At 33.7% G+C, this 17,525-nt stretch overlaps 1 protein-coding gene and 1 pseudogene across 2 annotated transcripts; one reads left to right on the top strand and one right to left on the bottom strand.

The window, feature by feature from the left end:
• The first annotated feature begins 5,072 nt into the window (after positions 1 to 5,072).
• LOC104783753 (COP9 signalosome complex subunit 6b-like) lies at positions 5,073 to 7,110 on the top strand (annotated as a pseudogene).
• A 3,957-nt stretch (positions 7,111 to 11,067) lies between these two features.
• On the bottom strand, positions 11,068 to 13,632 carry LOC104780283 (nitrilase 3). Of its 2 annotated transcripts, XM_010504781.3 has the most exons (5): positions 13,268 to 13,632; positions 12,972 to 13,151; positions 12,047 to 12,340; positions 11,530 to 11,811; positions 11,068 to 11,434 (listed from the first exon to the last, which is right to left on the bottom strand). In XM_010504781.3, exons 1-5 carry the CDS (start codon positions 13,434 to 13,436, stop codon positions 11,280 to 11,282), a joined length of 1,080 nt encoding a protein of 359 aa, XP_010503083.1. In that variant the 5' UTR covers positions 13,437 to 13,632; the 3' UTR covers positions 11,068 to 11,279. The 2 variants fall into 2 exon arrangements, with proteins under 2 accessions (XP_010503083.1, XP_010503084.1); XM_010504782.3 differs by lacking the exons at positions 12,972 to 13,151; positions 13,268 to 13,632 and adding an exon at positions 12,661 to 12,833.
• Between the last annotated feature and the right edge of the window lie 3,893 nt (positions 13,633 to 17,525).

The following is a 17,525-nucleotide window of genomic DNA, read 5'->3' as shown; positions in this document are numbered from 1 at the left end:
ATTTCAAGTCGGTGGATCTATCTTAGTCCCAGTTTCGCGTATGAGAAAAAGATCGTGTTACACAGACAGACTCAGAAACAATTTAGACACGAAACTATTTGGAGGATGTTAATGAGTCCCAAAGTTTCCAACAAGGGCAAAAACACAAGATTTGGCCAACAACCCACAAAGTTACGCTTCATTTGCCAAAGGAGGTCAATCTAGTTCTTCATATGAAGAGTTTTAGGTCAAATTGGTTTAGGTGATTCCAGAATTATGTATGAAAACCATGAGTTGTTTCTACTATTCCTAAGGTGAAGAAATCATACAGCCCATGTTGTTTCTAATCAGCAAATTGGACTAAAGAGACAAAGAGAGAAGATCAAGGAAACACTTAATGAGTTAATTCAAAAGCTTATGGCCAAAGAAAGCATGAGAAATTCTATTGGAGATGATGTCTATCAAGTACAGTCCACTTTGAGCATAATTCAAGTCTAAGAAAGCCCAAAATGATCCTTTTATTTTGTGGTCAAAGAGGAGCGATGAAAATAGAGTTCAACTCACTTTGGGAAGGAAAACTTCAAGAGTTGGGTCTTCATTCAACTATCTATCTTTATTGTCTTTTAGTTTCAAGAATAGTTAATACTTGGCTTTGTTACTAAGTTTCTTATCCCTATATAAACACATGTAATCTCATTTGAGAAACATCAATAATCCAAGAAATCTTTTATCTTTTATGTGAGAGTGGTAAACTCTTTTGTTCCTTTTGGGACTTGTTCTTTCTCCTTGGTGGGTTACATCAAAGAGTTCTCATTGGTGGGCTACATCAAAGAATTTTCAGAATATCAAGTGATTCCGCCGCAATTGATGTTGCCATTCACTAGCTGAAGATTGAAGAGTCGTTACAAGAGAGTCTAGGGCACAAACATTATCGGGATTCGTCTCACGCCTTGTCATCTGTCTCCGCGAAGCTTCTATCTAAAGTTCCACCACCTTGCTTTTTTTGGTTTGTTTGAAGAGAGTTTGGGGCATAAGGATTTTCGAATTCATCTCACACCTTATCATCCAACTTCGCGAGTCTTCAAAGTTTTAGGATTACCAGTCTACCTACCTTAGAGCGTCGGTTCCTTAGGAGAATCACGTAAAAAGCTACTTCATTCAAAACCTTCTTGTTGTAGATATTAAATCCAATGTTCGAACCCACTCTCCAACTTCTACCATGATTATTCGTTAGGGATTTTGTAACAATTTGACGAGATCGATCTGCCTCATAAGCTCCAAAAATCACTCATATTACGTCAGCGATTGCGGTTAAGGAAGCCAGGAAGGTGAAGCCATTTTTTTTAAATGGAGGTATACAAGGAGGAGTCGAACATCGGGTCGGATGGTTGTAAAACACACTCATTACCACTAGACTAAGACGATATATTAAGATAGTTTTATAAACAAGACGTATATATCTACGTAACTAGGTGTGACAAAAATTTTAGTAATTCTGTAACGGTCATTAACGGCTGTTAATGCCTGGGTTAGAATCTACCAACGATTCAAAGATAACGTTTAGTTGGCACCAATTTAATATTTTAGATATTTTTATTCCAACAAAAAAGTATTAAGTATTAAACGTACAAATAAAAATAAGTTGGGTTTTTTTTCTTGGAAAATTTGCCATTTCCCTTACCATTGGTGTTTGTCTAAGAATAAAATGGGAGTTTCCTGTGTATATCCCCTATATATTAAAAGAGAAGCATTATCTAAAAAAAAGCTGACGTGTCGTCGCTAGAGAGCTCTGTTTCTAATTTATTATTTGCCCTTAATATTCCATAATCTTACATAAAACTGCTACTACTATTTTTTTTTGGTCAATTGCCACTGCTATTCAATTTATTTATATACAAAATATTTTGTTCCTATAAATTCTAAAATTGGTTAATATTATTCAAAAATTGATAAATATTATCCCCTACATATTTTTGAAATTAAATTAATTTCACTATATATTGTAATATAATAATATACCATATTATGAGATGTAAAAAATATATATATTTAAAATCATATCTTAGAAATATAAATAATATTACCTTTCAAATAATTTTATAAATCTCTAATGGTGAAAGAATCGAAGATCATTTGAAACTAGCTCAACGTCTATTCTATTGCTAAAAACAATACCTATATTTGCCCTAAAAAAATGTAGGATCACCAATTAATGACATGAATATATATATATATTAATTTGGATAACTATGTAGTTCAACATTATATATAAATATGTATTATATTTATATATAATGTATATCTATAATGGATAACTAAATAAATATATTTACAATGTATATCTCAAACAAAACTTTTATCCGTGCAACAACACAAGTTATTACCTAGTTATTCTATTTTAGATGGTCATCTTATTTTCCTTATTAAATTCTTGACATTCCTATATATAATAAGTGAATGTGTTATAAACTATATCTCTGTATGACTTGTTAAATTTGGGCTTATCTTGGGCTTCCAACTAAAAACCAATTGACAATTAGTAGATTGACCCTAACCCTTTATATATTAATGATAGTTTTTTTAAACATCAGATGTGGGACTTGGTTTGTATCCCAACAATCTCCCCTTCAGACCAAGGACCACATATGAGATTTTAACACGCTTTCGCGAAATGATAACTCCATCTCGAACCGATCCCACTTGGACTGATAATAAACCCCTTCTTGGGCCCCCATTACTCGGATTAACAAGAGGCATGTCCGTATCCACTTTTCTAGGTCCACCAGAATTTTAACCTTGGGCTTTGATACCATGTTAAATTTGGGCTTATCTTGGACTTCCAACTAAAAACCAGTTGGCAATTAGTAGATTGACCCTAACCCTTTATATATTAATGATAGTCTTTTTAAACATCAGATGTGAGACTTGGTTTGTATCCCAACATGACTGTATATATATCTTTGTGTTTATTGTTTATGTGTGTAGTGTTGAGCATAATTTTATCATCATAATTAAATAAATTGAATTTATTTAATCAACACATATTTTATTGGATGAAGTCAACGTAAACAATGATCATATCTTGTAAAAGGAAAAGTTTCCTTATTGGTTCAATAAACTAAGAGTCTCGTGATTGACTCTGTCACGAGGCCGAGAATCTCCCGACTGACTTCGTCAATGGGCCGAAAGTCATATGACTGGATCTGTTAATGGACCAAGAGTCTAACGACCAACTTTACTAGTGGGCCAAGAGTCTCGTGACCGACCCTATCATAGATAAAGTCGGCAAGCCCAAGACATATCCTAAGGAATTAGGGTTAAGAGATCTCTATATAAGAGGAGAGCAGCCTCCACGAGAGGGATCATCGAAAGTAAAGCAAGAGACCTAAAACACAAGACACACGACTCAAGTCAAAAACACGGCTAGTGTTTATAGATTGACTCATTGTGCCTTGAATTCTTGTATTTGAGCTCGAGACTTTGATCAATAAAATAACTATTCAACTTCTATTTCTTGTTTTCCGTAGTCTCTAAACGAATCGATTATTTTTGCCCAAATATGTAGTAGTTTTGACAAGTGGTAAAGAAGATCAAAAAAAGAGAAAAAAACAGAGAGAATGAGAACTAAAGAGAATGGAGAAATGAAGAAATATATCTTCTTATTATCTTGCCACAAAAACTTTCAACAAAAAATAACTAATCTCACCTATTTATATTGCCACTATAGCTCAAAGAGCAAAATTTACATAAATTTGGAGAATTCTACGTAGACTAAAAGTAATATATAGATAATGTTGCCAAAGGGGATGTATATCAAAGGGAGATGTATTTAATGAGAAAGTAATAGATTAATCACAATAACACTCACTCAACTATTGAATAAAGTAGCTCTCTTCTCTCTCCTTGTTTAAGTTCGCCCTAGCCGTTATTCTCTAGTCGTCAAAAGAGACTATGCCCTACGGCGCTGACTATGTCTTCTTTTTGCTGTTCCGTTTTTCCCCCGTCAAATCTAATCTCGTTTCAGTTATTTAAGTCCAAACCGCATTTTCCAGTTTCGTTTCCGGCGTTACTCTGCTGTGGTCCGTCTCCTTCTTTCGTATCTGACATATGTAACATATATTTTTTAGATATTTTAATTATTTTAGGTATTTAGGTATAAAACTAATTGATATATTCAAAATTATAATTATAATTTTGGATAATTGAATTATATCAATGCTAAATATTATTAATATTATATATATATATATATATATATATATATATATAAAGTTTCATTTCATCACTCCTGGTGCTGCCACGTCAGCCACTCCTTCTGTTTAATCAGGCCAAATTTTCCACATTACCCACTAAGGAATTCCTATTTGATTGGCCCATATCTCTTTAAAAGCCCAATCTATTAGACCATCTCCAATGTATATCTCTATTTTTTCCTTTATATTAGAGCATTAAAAATAGAGATGAAAATATAGTTACTTTATATATAGCGAAACCCTATCATTTTCTCTAATTTAGAGTAAAATATAGAGTAGGTTTGGAGCAAATGTTGCTCTATTATAGAGTTTTGACTCTAAAATAGAGTGAGGTTGGAGATGCCCTTAGTAATACATGTTTTATTTCGTTGCTCCATATATAGAGCAATCCTATCATTTTCTCTATTTTAGAATAAAATATAGAGTACGGTTGGAGCAAATGTTGTTCTATAATAGAGTTTTGACTTTAAAATATAGTGGGGTTGAAGATGCCGGTGAAATAAAACCCCACTCCACGAGACTCCACTCCACCGTCCTCCGTTGTGCAACCTGAAGCGTCCCTCCCCGTCTTCATTCATTCATCCCGGTTCACCTAATGGATATATTTGAAATTAATGTTTGCCACTCCTCCACACCCTTTCACTATCTTCCCTATCTTCCATCTCCATAGTAACGTCTTACTGTATAACGGTAATTCAAGCCGTTCAATGCTCTCTCTATCAATTCAAGACCCACTACTCTTTCTTCAATTGGCGTAAGTTTAAGTCGTATATAATGTCATCTTCTCCAATTTCATGCTTCTTATAATTTTCTTTGTCTCTGAAAGTTCTACTGACTAACATGGATTCCATTGTCTTTTTATTCGAAAATCTCAAAGCTGGCCGTCTTCACCACCGATCGTCGGAAGAATGCTTCGTCACTAGCCTGCCCGCAACGTCAAAAAAGGAGGCCAACTCATGGTGCCACTTTCGTCGAGCGCCTTCTTCATCGAGTGGTCTCACGTTCAAGCTGCATCCTCTGGTGATGCTCAACATATCTGATCACTTCACTAGGGTTAAGACTCAACCCTCCCACCGCTTCTTGCGCAACTGGTAAATGGCTTCAGCAACACCGACGCGATGTTACTTCAAAACCCTAGGGTTTATGGATGCGTGATCGGTCTCCAGATCGGCTGTACGGTTGATATCTTCAACAATTTCGAGCTTTTGTTTGATCCTACTACTGATAATCTCGATAGATCCTTCCTTGAGAAGAAGCAAGAACTCTGTAAGTTTTTTTATATTCCCTCTCGCTTTTTGTCTCTTTATATCGTTCGCGCTAAGGTTATAATTTGTACGTTTTTGAGGATTTTAGATAAGAAGATGTTCCCTAAGTTCTACATATTGGGATGGTACTCTACGGGAAGCGACTCTATGCTTATCCACAAATTTGTGAGTTGCAGATTCATTGTTTCAATCTGAGATGGTTCTCTATTGTTTTACTGATTGTGAGGTGTTTTCATCTACAACTGATGGACATTAATTAAACCCCTGTTTATGTTCTTCTAAATCCGGCTATCAATCACTCACAAAAGGATCTTCCAGAGACTATCTACGAAAGCGGTAAATTGGTTTTTATCCATCATTGATTGTCTTAATTGTTTTAGAGATTATCATCTTATTGACTATGGTAATCATTGATTCTCCAAAACTAGAGTTGAATGTCATTGATGGGATTCCTTAGTCGATTTTCGTGCATACAAGCTATACGATTGAGGTATGAGTTTAAGCCACTTGATTTGTATTTTATCTAGGCATGTCAATTAGGACTAAAGCCCGCGGGCTGGCCCGGCCCGGCCCTGAAAATAGCGGGCTCGGGCTTAAATATATATGTCCAGAAAAAATCGGGCCTTTCGGGCTCAGTCCGTTTGGGCTATAGGGTTTTTCGGGCTTAGCCCGATCGGGCTAAAAGTCCTTTAACAAATATATTTGTACTTTTTTGTTAACGTTTTTGTTTGATTGCAATATTTGATTAAAGTTTTTCACTCTAATCCTAGTTTTTATATTTACTTAAAAACCATACTTAATACTTTAAAATTTTTTATCTATGATATTTTATATGAATTATATATTAGTTTATTTGGTTAAAGTATCAAAATTTTGTTTAGTTTTAATCTTTTTATATTAAATTAAGTTGGTTGCAATGAATATATATGAGTTATTAAATTTTTGATTGATTTGTTTTATAGTGCACCTTCAAACACTGTTTTTTAAGGCTTATAAGTTTAAATTTTTGATCGGTAAGATAAGTCCGAAAAAGCCCGAAAAGCCATGTAGCCCTGTTAGGGCCAGGCTTGGGCTTTGAAATATAGGCTCCGAAATATTTTGGGCCGGGTCGGGCCGGGCTCAAACATATGCGGGCTTTACGGGTTTCGGGCTAGACCGGGCCGGGCCAGCCCGATTGACATCCCTAATTTTATCTATGTGATACGAGAGTGAAATTTTGATAATATAGCGGTGGTTGTAAATTCATGCAGACAGTTGAAGCTGAAAGGATATCGGTTGATCATGTTGCTCATCTTAAGCCATCTGATGGAGGCTCAGCAGCAACTCAATGTAAGCAATTATTGTAACCCTGCATATTTATTGTTATTTTGACTTGTTATTGCATGGAGTTTTAGGTTAATTCCTCGATGTATTGCAGTGGCTGCTCATCTTATTGGAATCCATAGTGCTATCAAGATGCTTAATAGCAGAATCAGAATGCTCTATCAATATCTTGTCGCTATGCAGAAAGGTATTTGATATTCTATTATTTATTCATCAAGTTTTTGTAACCTTTACCTTGATCTTCCCTGAACATATCTATATGTGTTTTCCCTACAGTGAAGAAAGAATAAAAACGGGGTTAGAAGTTGATATTGAGGACGAGTAATGTGGTACTAATGACTTGTGTGATTATGCTTCTAGGAAAAAGTCTAAACATAAAATTCACACACAACTTGCAAAAAATGCTGCGAAACACACCCTACTCCCTTGAAGAACTACCAAACAACATGCTCGGAGATATAATCTCTCGAGTTGCTCGGATTTCACGCACAACAGTCAGACATGTTATGCAAGCATCACCATATCTAGCCAAGGCAGCCCAAGATCACCGAGTTTACAAGAATATCAATATAAGGCCGCTAGCCATGAATCCACTAGCAGCACTAACGAAATACCAAGACCTCATGGAAAAATGCATTACAAGTGGATTGTGCAGGCCCACTACATCAAAGGGATCCAGGAGTATTTTCACAAGAACAACACATAAATAGGGTTGGAACCCTTGAAAAAGGCAGCATAAGGTAGTTAAGACAACAATATTTACCTTTACGGAATTGTGAAGTTGTGCAGCGGTGACACAGCGGAAGGAAAATTTTGGTTGGACAAGCTAGGCTGGAAACAAAACAAAGCAAAGGGTGATCGATGCTGGAAAGATATCAAGAAGTCGTTACATATAGTCAATGTACAAAAACTACAATGCTACTACACTACATTGGGAAAAGTCCAACCAACTGCCATCTGCACCATCAATGATATGGAAAGTAGATGCGCACACTGCTACTACTACAAACAAATGATCAAGTTTGTCTTTTTCTTTTAGCTTAAGGAACAACAATAAGGTTTACCAATATTATCATCCTTAAATAATTTCCAAAATTTGAAACAAAAATATTTGTTTTTCTCCTTCATAAACATTACCAACGCCTCCAAAAGAATTAAAACAAGAGAACCAAGGAACAAAACTGAAAGTATGGCAAGAAAACAAAAGATGGGAAAAAAAAATCCGCCGCTTACCATCACAACAAAATCAGAACATACAAGATCAACATATACTGAAGAAACTTCCCACAATCTCTCTCAAAAGAGGTCTCGAAGTATTACGACCACCAGGAGATAAATATATGCAAAGAGGTCTTTACCTTCAGGGACAACTATATCATAGAAAAACTCGGCTTAGAAAAACTCGGCTATAAAAAACCAAAAGGAAAAACAAATCAAACCAAGGAAAGACATGCACCATTCACAAAGGATCAGGGAAACACAACTAAAACTCAATTAACATTATTTGGCAGTCGTTTGCAAAACCTTCACCAAACAGAAAGACGGTAAGAGATGCACACACCGTTAGTAAACCGAAAAGATGCAGAAATTCGAGTTCCACATTAAGTTCACCGTAGAACTAAATTTTATGAAAATCTAAACCCGCCAAAAAATAAACACCCCAAAATGTATAAAATAAGAGCACCATAAACACAAAAATATAATTTAACAAAACACAATTAACATCCAACCCAAACACTCACTGAGGGGCCAAACGAAACTAAACTTACAACTAAGATCACAAAAACAATGGATTAATTAATTAAGAAATCAAAGGAACACAACACATTTTAAATAAACAAATTTGCACACCAATTAACACTTACGTTGAACGAAATCAATAGGGGAGAACCAATTACCCCCTATGGATGCGAAGCGAGGAGTAAATCACCCAAATACGCCAAAAAGATGAAGAATTATGCATCAATGAAAGGGATGAATGAAAAGGATTACGAGCATCAAAGAAATAGGTTCAAGACTCATATTGTCCTGCAGATTGCAAAAATTTCTTATCTGCTATCTGTTCACGAGGACATCCTATTTTCAAAGAGAACTAATCAATTCCAAACTCAATAACATCCCACTAATAATCCAATAGACTAACACATTTTAAGGCTTACAGAGAATTGGGCCCCACGGCTGAAACACAAAATAAAAGCAATAAAAACATAAATGTAAGTAATTGATATTATTTTCTTTTTCATAAAAAAATCCACTACCTATTCACTACAAACACAAAAGCATTGACAAAAAATTATTCCCATAGTTTACTAAATACATATGAAAATAATTAAAACGATGAACTACAACCACATATAAAAAAGGTAAATAACAATCCAACCACAACATGACAAATAATTTGAATAATAACTAACGATTACAGCTAGACAACAGCTTTTATTATACAATCTTAACTTCATTTCAATTTTTGTTTTTTAAAAAAAACCCCAAAAATATCCAAATTTCTTAAAAATAAACAGTTCACTACATTGTACTTGCTGCAAATACCTAGAGGAAAATAAATTAACCAGCAAAACAATAAAAGAAAACAAATGAAGCAACAATACCAGACGCAAAGAGAAATAACGATAAACTACAACCACATATAAAAAAGGTAAATAACAATCCAACCACAACATGACAAATAATTTGAATAAAGCATAATTAGACTATAGCTAGACAACAGCTTTTATTATACAATCTTAACTTCATTTCAAATTTTTTTTTTTAAAAAAAACCCCAAGAATATCCAAATTTCTTAAAAATAAACAGTTCACTACATTATACTTGCTGCAAAAACCTAGAGGAAAAAAAATTAACCAACAAAACAATAAAGAAAAACAAATGAAGCAACAAAACCAGACGCAAAGAGAAATTTACATAACTAGACCCAATCCAAACCGGTTTTTCTGGATCGGGTTCCGAGTTGGGTATTTGGGTACAATTTTTTTACCCAGACCTAATTTTACCAATTTGGAAGTGGATAATTTCCATTTTTAGTTTCTTGTAGTGGCTATATATACTAATCTAACACTAAAATTTCGTAGAAAATAGAAAAACTGACTTTAACTTGCAATTAGATGGCACAATATATTATTGCATATGGTACACACCATAGCTCATACCATATACAATTAATTCTCTTACAATATTGAACAAAACGATAAACAAACTTTAATATGTACTTAACTCCATTAGGTAATGGAGATGATAAGCTGACGAATTAGATATATGGATTATATTTTTGTGTCATACTCCTCTTTTTTCAATCTTTGACACGAATGTAACTGACTTTTTCATGTACGTTGGTAGAACTGGGAAGCCATCAACACAAACCATCACCTTCAAGCACAATGTCAAGCATAGACTGTTTGGAGTTTGGACAATATAATACGATTGCCTTTTTCTTTTGGTCATCGATAATAATACGATTGCCATGAGGACGAAAAGATCAATTCCGGCCCAAAATGAAAATTGTTAGGCTTACATTAAAAGTAGGGCTTTATCATATGTATATTTTATATAAAGGACATACTAATTATTCAACTCACAGCTAAATGATTTTAAATTCGAAAATCTTTAATTTTATATGAAGGACATACGAATTATTCAACTCACAGATAAACAATAACTTTGTACCTAATCTACCACTATTATGTAAGGAATTATAAATATCAATCACACCAGTGTCAAATGATTTTGGATTAAAATCAAACCATGGACAGACTCATATTGTTGAAATGGTCTACGCAATATGAATTATACAAGCAAGATGTGGCAATAATGTTGAGAGAAGGATACTTGCATGTCTTGTCTAACTCAATAATTCTGGTCCTATATGTTAATTTGAATATTTCCTGGTTTTGGTTAGCCATCACTGTCCTATCTGATTCTGCTATATAACGACAATTTAAGTAATTTTGTAGTGACTTTTCAAACTCACATTTAGGACTCAGACGGCCAATTCGAATGATTTAGACTTTACTTTTGTTTTGGTTAGCCATCATTATCCAATCTGATTGAGCTAACGACACTTCGAGTACTTTTCAAACTCCAATTTAGACTTGACGGCCAAATTGAATGGTATTTAGTCTTGAGACTTTATATCTTTCAGCTTCCATGTTTCTTTGTCACTATATACGTTAGCAAGTTAACAAAACATGAAAAGATCAGTGTTTGACATACAGAGGAAAAATAAAGACCATAACTGAAATCAAAGCATTATTGTTTTTATTAAACAACATAGATCTTTATAGCATTTTCAATAAGTTCTGTTACATTGTTGAAGAGAAAGATAAACAAACTTCACACATAAAAAAATAAAATAGAGAAAGATAAAAAATCAACAGACCATTTCGAAAGCATGAATCCATCATATAACTGACATTATTAACTCCAGTAGACGAAATACAAATCTCGACTATTTGTTTGAGTCATCTTCTGCTTTCTCCGTCTTCGTCATGAATGTAACCGGTTTCTTTGGGTGCTCATTGACGGTCAAGTTAAACACATCCGGCTTTGCATAATGTCCGACCACATCGAAGTATAATTTGGCTCTTGCTATATCTCCAAGATCTGGATGAGGAACGTCATCAATACGATTAGCTCAAAAAGTTTATATTAGTTTCTAGATATAGCTTAAGATGAATATAAACGATAAGTGTATATACCAAGATCTGCTGTGAGTAGACCCTCTGATTCATAGTTTGGTCCAGCGAGAACCTGTCCCAATGGTGAAATAATGACACTTCCGCCTCCGGAGACAGTAGGATCAGGATGTTTCTCGTCTACTACGTCATTAAACAAGTAATCAGGATGCTCAGGGAAATCTCCGCGCTTGCAGAACTGATGCGCTGACAACACGAAACATCCACCTTCGACGGCAATGTGAATCATCGACGCTTGCCATTCCAACGAATAATCAGCAGTTGGTGCACAATAAATCTCAATCCCTGCAGCGTCAAACATCGAAAATTGTTAGGAATCTTACATTAAAAGCTAGGTGAGAGACTCAATATGTGTCATCAACTCGATAAATATAACTTTAGGGAAAGGAAAAAAAACTCAAAATGTGTCACATATTAAAAGCTAGGTGAGAGACTCAATATGTGTCATCAACTCGATAAATATAACTTTAGGGAAAGAAAAAAAAAACTCAAAATGTGTCACATTATAGTAAAAGCTGACCTTTGGCGTACAATGCAGTTCTGTAGAGGGGCATCCTATTTTCCCAGCAAATAGCAGCACCGAGTTTGCCAATAGGAGTGTCGTAAACGGGGATGGTTGATCCGTCCCCTTGACCCCAGATGCAACGTTCCAAAGATGTGGGCATGACTTTACGGTGCTTACCCATGAAGCGACCTTCAGGACTAAAGAAAAGGGCAGTGCAATAGAGTGTATACCCATCCTTCTCTATCGCCCCCATTACCAAGTGCACATTGTGTTTCCCGGCCAACTTAGCCAATATTTCTACTTCAGGGCCTAGATTCATCACAAGAACCAAAAAGAATGTGAATTCAAGAAATGGTCATTTGTGTGAGTGCTCAATAAAACTAGAGCTATAACACTCAATAATGCGCCAGTTCCAATTAATTTCCACTCTAAGACTGACAAAAACAGAGAACTCGAAACCAACATATATAATTTTGCCAAAAAAAAACATTAAACCATACAATTTTGTAACAACGTAACCTTAAAATATATCATATTAAAAATTTGTTGACAAACACAAAAATTAATTAGATAATTATAACAGAGTATCTATCAACATATTAACAAGTAACAGAGATATTGAAGAGTACTTTATACACTGAAACCATATGGATCCGATCTTCAAGATCCTGAAATAATATTTGTATATTCGAATTCTTGGACCCGAAAAGATTGGATCCTTTGGTGGTGTGTTGTATTTTTTGTCGACATGGTGTGTGTATTTATTTGGTGTTCTTGATACTCGGATAAGCACAAAATAATTGAGCACTTTTTGTTGGGAGTTATGATTGGTAGAATACAAAAATGTATAATTTTTTTTTCATTTTTAGAGATAAAGACAAGATAAGAAAATGAAACAAAGAATATAGTCAACGAAGAATTCATAAGATAGAAGTCATACCAGGAACTTGAATAGCAGAAGCATGGTACTTGCGGAACTCATCACGGCCATCAACGTTGTGCACTCCAACCGCTAAACCAAACCTAAACCCTCGAGGATAGCCTCCGATAAAAGCTTCCGGGAACAATACTATCTTGGCTCCCTTGCTCGCCGCCTCGGAAATATACTTCTCCGCCTTGTCTACAAATTTCAAGTATAGAACGTTTTATGTCCCTATATTTAGTCGGGTTTGTCTGGATTTACCCGAACCCACAAAAGAAAAAAATAAATAGGGGAAGAACTAAATGGTTTGTTACCTAGAGTGGCGGGGGTGTCGTTATAGACGGTGGAGGATTGGACGATGGTAGCTCGGACGGTGGACGATGGGGCAACGCCATCAACGGGAGTTGTGTTTTTGACCGTGGAGGATGGGACAACGCCATTAACCGAAGTTGGGTTGTTGACTATTTCTTCTGTGCTAGACATATTAACTTTTCTATTGGTGTTTACGATTTGATGACATTGAGAGAGACTTGTGAGACAAATATATAGACCATTTGGTTTCTTTTTTTGTCAATTTTAAATTCCTACTTGAGATGGTAACGACGTCCGAACTTTGAATACGTGGTGGAAATTTAAAGATGTAGGCCACTGTTTACGTGTTATTTTCCTTACCACAATGGTTAATATGTAAGAAGAAGAGACGTAAATGAGATCCTCCGCTTGATATGTTATAAAACTATACTCCCTTTGTTTTTAACTAAAATATAATACTAATAGATATATTATTGGGCAATAGTGACAATTTTTTTTATAGTTTTAAACCAAAAGAGAGTATTCAATTTTTAAAGTTTATAATTTATTATCATTAATTAACTAATAAAAATACATAGATTTTTTTTAAAATTATGTTTTCCGTTTTTCTTTTCAAGCGTAATTCTCCCTTATTTTATTTTGGATACTTATGAATTTCTTCTTTTTATTGAGTCATATTACTCATCCTATATATATTTTTTTTCATCTCTTAAAGTCTTGCCATGCTATTTAATAAGCTTCATCATAATAGTAAGTAATATTTTGTTATCTTCCTTTAATTTCCTCGTCACCTAGCTATCATTTTATATATTGAACTATTCAAGTATTGCCACCCCATGCTATGTAATAAGTTGTATAGGACCACTAAGTAAATGATTTATACTCCGATATTGATGTATAGGAGTATTTTGTGTTGGTGGGTCTGTGTTTTCATTACTACAAGATTTTAAATTGAATTTGTGAAAGTCAAAAGTTTTGTAGTTTCTTTTCCTTTAACACATCTTCAAATAATACGAAAGGACTACAAATAGGTTTTTTTTTTTTTTTTTTTCTTTCTAAATTTCTCACAACTCACAAGGGAACTTTTAGCAATCAGGAAGCTCTGACGTCGAATTTATGGGGCCCGTAAAACAATTAACAAAATAATAGGAACAAAAAAGGTTTTTTTGTTGGAGGCCGTCTTATTTTTCAGATGCATAATTGATATTTATTTATCACCTGTCATATGGATATGGGTTTTTGCTTATGATGTATCTGAATATTCATAAAAAAAATCTATTTATAGGCTACATCTTTTCCTGGGATTAGTATCGAACTCCTCCATACATTTAGAGATTTATTCTAAGTTATCAAAAAATAAATAAATAAATAAACACTATAATATGTACTAGTTACTATATTTGAAACAGCAAAAAAAGTAACACACTGTCAAACCATCTAGATGCCTTAAAACAAAAGATAAAAATGAATCTGAAACACTATAGTATACTAGCTTACAAAGAATCTGGACACAATACAAGCTAAATACATTGACATATCTACATATACATATACATAGGATTTCTAGGCAGAGCTCTAATTGTTTTCTCTTCTTTATATAGTGTTTTAAAAAAAAGAATCCAAGGTTCATCGCAACTTCGGTTACTTATAACATAAATTCGGTTTATAGGTTGAAGAGACAAATTTAAGATATTTTAAATTTAGTGAAAACAAGTTTAAATCATCTGAGGGTTTGTAATTCTTTTTTTATAATAAATTGTTAAGTAGGTAATTCAGCCACGTATATCCCACATAAACAATTTTTTTTTCTTCTATAAGTTCTTCTTTTTATATATTTAACTTTTTATCAGATGTCCCGAAGGGACTTTTATATATTTAACTATGTTTGTATTCATTGACAAAAAAAAAACTATGTTTGTGTTGTTTTCACATTAGAATATAAACGATGAATCCAAATATTAAATTTAGCATGGTTTGATTTCGTTCTTTATATTTATTTTTTTTGTCAGCAAAGTACAATATCAACTCAAACGAGTCAATTGCAAAGAAAATCGTTTACATAAGTGACTGTTTATTCTTAATTATTTTCAATACAATTTCATCTATATATATAAAGTTGGTTTTCCTTCCTCCTCGATCCTCCACATGATCACTTCTTATTTTTAATTTTATAAAAAAATAATCGACATCATCAAAGAAACATATAATCTAAAGTTAATGCATCAATTAATTAATTCATTTTTATAACAGTTATTATTATAAAAAATAATAATTTACAATAATTTAAACTAAAACAAAACAAAAATAAAAAATACAATAAAAATATGAATAGAGATATATAAATATAATTAGATATTGCTATCATAACTTGTAATAATTGTGTAAATATTTGTAAAAAACTAGAAATAGGAGAAAAATAAAGTCATCATATATTCAGTGGAACAACAATTACTTTCAAGAGTTACAATTATTAGGATAAAGAAAATAAGAGTTTTTTTTAACAAACACAAAATTTAAAGTTTTTTTAAATCAAGAGGTTATTTAATTCTTGGTGTTAAATTATAAATTTTATATTATTAATTAAAAGTTGTGTATATTATTATTTTCAATTATAATATAATATACTTCATATTACTAGAAAGAATGATTTTTTAAGTTTTTTCACATATTTTACAAAATATTTAATGTTTAGCTATAAATGTATTTTTTATTTATAATAACATATTTCTCATAACTATTAATGAAACAATCTCCTAAAAATCTCTAGTGGTCTCATACCCACTAACAACATATCATCAATCAACAATAGCGGATAACCAAACAATACCGTTAAACCAATAATAGTTCCAACACTGAATAATCCAAAAACCAACAAGTCAAGAAACAATCACTAACATCCTACAATCTTCTACCGACTCAACTTTAGCAACCTAACAATATCTAGACCACAATCAATTAAGCCTCTAGAACATCCTACACTTCATCGCCCCGATTCCACGATCACACCAAAACAAAAGAGAGGCATAAATATTACCAGAAAGACTTAGTGAGACAATTCTCCCATCTACTAGGCTATACACACAAGCAATAAGAACTCCAAGCACAAACATCAATCACAAGTAAAACATAATCAACCATCTAACCATAAGCCCGCATGGTTGATGTAACGCTCTGCCGTTGTATAATGGGTCGTCTGTTATATCTTCTTCATACACAGTCTGAGTTCAATTATTCTGTGCATTTCTTGTCTCAGTTTATGAAGAATATGAGGGAAGTTCACTGGACCACAGCTTTACTTGTTGTTCAATTCTTGAAAGGCTCGACGGGACAAGGGATTCTTCATCGGCCATATTTGGATTTATCTCTCACGGTGTATTGTGACTCTGATTGGTCTTCTTGTCCCAAGACTCGTCGTTCTCTTTTTACGCTTGTTGTTTTTCTTGGTGGTTCTCCGATCGCATGGAAAAGCAAGAAGCAGGATGTCGTCTCTCATTCAATCTATGAAGCATAGTCGTGCCATGTCTGTAGCACTTCGCAAAATTAAATGGTTGCGTAGGTTGTTAAAGGAATTGGGTATTGATCAAACTATGCCTAATCGGTTGTTTTGTGATAATAAAGCGGGTATTCATATTTCTGCTAATCCGGTCTTTCATGAGCGCACCAAACATATTGAGATTGACTGTCATGTTGTACGCGATGCGGTACGTGATGGCATCATTTCTACTCAACATGTTCCTTTCGAAGAACAACTTGCGGACATTTTTACCAAAGCTCTTGGTCGTCCACAATTTCTTTATCTCATGTACAAGTTGGGTGGTCAAGACCTTCACATTTCAACGTGAAGGGGAGTATTAAAGTAATATGTTTGGTTTTGTATATTGGACCTATCATGTCTTTGTTATTTCTATGACAGTTTATTTTAAACCTAAAACCCTATAGTTAAACTTGTATATATAGGTTTGTCAAGTTGATTAATAAAACCAAGTCAGCACAATACCTAGTTCTATAGGAGACAAAGAAAAACTACAGATTCAAAGGATTAAATGTGACATCAAAACATGTGCATTAATTGAGAGTCAAATGATTAAATGGCCAAATAAAGACACCATAGAGGAAAGAGGAAATTATAAAAGAGGAGGTGAAGACTCCAAGAAGGGGGACTTTTCCTTTACATTTTTCATCACTATATCTGACACAAACATTGTTGTTTCCAATAATCATGTTAAGCATTATTTATTCCCTTTATCAAATACATTTTCT

This window comes from Camelina sativa, chromosome 4 (genome assembly GCF_030686135.1).
Source record: "Camelina sativa cultivar CO46 ecotype springtype chromosome 4, ASM3068613v1".
NCBI classification, from domain to species: Eukaryota; Viridiplantae; Streptophyta; class Magnoliopsida; order Brassicales; family Brassicaceae; genus Camelina; species Camelina sativa.
Note: the sequence above shows the minus strand (reverse complement) of the source record. Positions and strands in the feature narration are given on the sequence as shown.

Coding starts and splice junctions, on each gene's coding strand:
- LOC104780283 (XM_010504781.3), bottom strand. CDS start 13,436: ATGTCTAGCACAGAAGAAATAGTCAACAACCCAACTTCGGTTAATGGC. Junction 12,341..12,971: donor TTCTGCTATTCAAGTTCCTG/GTATGACTTCTA, acceptor TGATGAATCTAG/GCCCTGAAGTAGAAATATTG. Junction 11,435..11,529: donor TCTACTCACAGCAGATCTTG/GTATATACACTT, acceptor TTCCTCATCCAG/ATCTTGGAGATATAGCAAGA.